The sequence below is a fragment of the Cololabis saira genome, chromosome 3, assembly GCF_033807715.1.
Source record: "Cololabis saira isolate AMF1-May2022 chromosome 3, fColSai1.1, whole genome shotgun sequence".
Classification (NCBI taxonomy): Eukaryota; Metazoa; Chordata; class Actinopteri; order Beloniformes; family Belonidae; genus Cololabis; species Cololabis saira.
Genome location: NC_084589.1, coordinates 15,284,643 through 15,287,517, shown reverse-complemented (window position 1 = coordinate 15,287,517; position 2,875 = coordinate 15,284,643). Strand labels below are relative to the sequence as shown.

Here is a 2,875-nt window from a genome sequence, read left to right as displayed (position 1 = left end):
ACTCTCTATCGCCACCCTCACCACGGCGGCCGTTGGGGTACTGCAGCCAACAGTGAAGCCGGCACGGGAGCGCGCACAGACCCCTCACAGCACTGAGTTGTGATAGTGACGTGTGCAAAACCTCGTCAATCATGTCAAGCGACGAAGTAAGTAACTAACAATGTTCATTTTAGTCTAACTTTATTTCCTTGACAACATTAGGATATTTATTTAGCAAAATGACGGTTGTAATGTAAGTTTACCTTTCACTGGCCAAATGGTGAGTAAAACATTTCACGAGCCAATAAGCCTTATTGTTTTGTTACTGATGAGTGAAACTTACTTTCCTCCTCTGGTTGTATTTTACGAGCATTTAGCTTTGTGTCTGCAGCCAAATTCAGACTTTGCTAATTGCCAACATAGTTAGTACAATGCTTGCTAAAAAGCTGATGAGTAATATAATGAGGTAAGTTTGCAGTAACCTGCAAACAAGTCACCTTTTGGGTACATTCATTTTTTTTGTCAACAGGCTAGGTAGTAGAAGTGAATGAAGAGGGTTTTAGTTTTGTACGTTGTCACCTTTTTCACTTTGCAGGCTGAACTATCATGAAACAGCATCCAATGTGTGATGTCTCATTTATTGTGTCAAGTTACTGAGATAATTTGTGAAACCATTTCCATCATATGACAATATGAATGCTATCAATAGCACTGCACCATGACAACGTAAATACAAGAAAGAGAAAAATGTCAATGTTGAATCTGAATAAAAATTACATCAAATAAAGTCATAACATTCCTTTGCGGATAATACATATGTTCTTATTGTCATTGTTTCTGTTTCAGGATTTTGATTCGAGCTTCGAGCTGCCAGCTTAGCTGAGATGCAGGTTGGTTATAGCTATTATTTATAATAATCTTGTTATATGAATGAGTCTAGGAGCACACATACTTGAAATATTAATCTATCTCTGTAAATCTATTTCCTTGATCAATTTCTAGACGGCTTTACAGCATCTGAGCCAGGAGGAGAGGGATGTCCTCCTTCAGTCGGTGGTGACTCGTCTTCCAGGGGTGATGCTGGACATCCTCGAGTTCCGGCACCAGACACCAGGACCACATCATCCAGACACAGGGCAGCCTGCGTGGTGCACCTGCTTGAACTGCCGACGCATGCCAACACAGTTGGAAAACCTGTGCTGTCGGCAGGCTCCAGACCACTGTCTGAGCAGGAGTGCCCACCTGGAGCTGTACTGTCTGGATGAGGGTATGCTGCGTCTGGTGAGGATGACGTGGAACGACATCTTCGCTCTGGAGGACAGTCAAGAAGTGGGCAGTGACAATCGAGAGTTTCGGTTCGCTGCCTACCGGCAATTCACCATCTGGCAACATGGGCGTCTGGGAGGAGGCAACCGGAGACCAATACCAAGCTGCTGTGTCCTAAGAATCAGGGCTAAATTTCCCGACCCATTTGGGCAGTACACGGGATACAAGGAAGCCCCATTTAGGGTGGCTGACTAAAAGAGAAAACAGTTATGTGCAATATATATTTTTTATTTTCATTATTTATTGGAAATGCACGTTGTTGAATTTTTTTTAATTATTTATTTATATGTTCATAATAAAAAATGTGTGGAAGATAATACTGTCTTGTCTTCTCCCTTTCTTGCTTCATGTAGCTGAGGCCTTTATGGAGAGAAGAGAACAGTAGCGTTAGAACATAACAAAAATGCCTCATAATCTAATCTGGTGATTGTTATTTTCAATAACCTTGGGATATCAGATATAAATAATTGCTTGGTGCAAATAATTTTACCATTAGAAATGGAAGTTCCTGACTTGAAAATGAATTAGCAGTGTATTACAAATGGTGATAGTGAGCAGAAGATTTCAAAGAGGTATTGTTTGACCTGAGCTCCACAACAACAACAATTATTTTCAGACAGGAACATGTGCATTAAGTGCTGCTTGGGTATTGCCAAAAAGTGTATCCCTCAGGTGCTCTTCATTCGGGGAGATCCATAAAATGTTGTAGACAGAGAACTGAGGCACTTCTGAGGGTAAGATTAATTAAAATGCTTTTATTGGTGCATGGCTAATCTATTAAAAGCGTGTCTACGCGTTTCAGCCAAACTGGCCTTCGTCAGGACAGAAGTGAAAAAAGAAAGAAAGAAGAAGAAGTTTTCACTTCTGTCCTGACGAAGGCCAGTTTGGCTGAAACACGTAGACACGCTTTTAATAGATTAGCCATGCACCAATAAAAGCATTTTAATTAATCTTATCCTCAGAAGTGCCTCAGTTCTCTGTCTACAACAACAATTATTTGAAATGTGTGATGTAGGTGAACGACATACCTGTCCTCTGCGAACTTGGGTCTGGACCAGTTCTGCTGTTGGGGGGGGGACAACTCCCGCAAGATTTCCAAGGCGCCTTGGGTCATCCTGTGACAGTTTGGCTCTCCTTGGGAGCCCCCCTCCATCCATACGTTTCCTCAGGATGCAACACTGCAGCTCAGGGATGTAGCTGTAGTCTTTTGCTACCTTTACCGCTTGGACACGGTAATTGCGTGACTTCTTGCTGTAGAGTCTCCTAAATCTAAAAGACAACAATATAAAGATTTACAACATGTCTCCCTCTCTCCCCTACCTTTGTTGGTAAATGGTTGTCAAACAATACTTCAACCAAATAATTTATGTACATTTTACAATTTATTACATTTTAATAAATCAGCACATTGGACAAGATATTCAGTATTATTCAGTTGTCCTGTACATCAATAAAATGTAAGACTTACGATAACTCATTATTCCGGTCAATGTAATCTGGTCGGTGATTGTGGTGGTTGTAATCTAAAGCAGCGAGAAGACACCTTGCTTCATAAACCGGAGGAGAGAAG

The 2,875-nt window shown here is 41.3% G+C and overlaps 1 protein-coding gene across 1 annotated transcript; it reads left to right on the top strand.

Moving 5' to 3' along the window:
• Positions 1 to 462: 462 nt before the first annotated feature.
• On the top strand, positions 463 to 1,500 carry LOC133440593 (P2X purinoceptor 7-like). The gene is made up of 2 exons (XM_061717911.1): positions 463 to 869; positions 982 to 1,500. The coding sequence occupies exons 1-2, from the start codon at positions 864 to 866 to the stop codon at positions 1,498 to 1,500; spliced, it is 525 nt and encodes a 174-aa protein (XP_061573895.1). The 5' UTR covers positions 463 to 863.
• Positions 1,501 to 2,875: the final 1,375 nt, after the last annotated feature.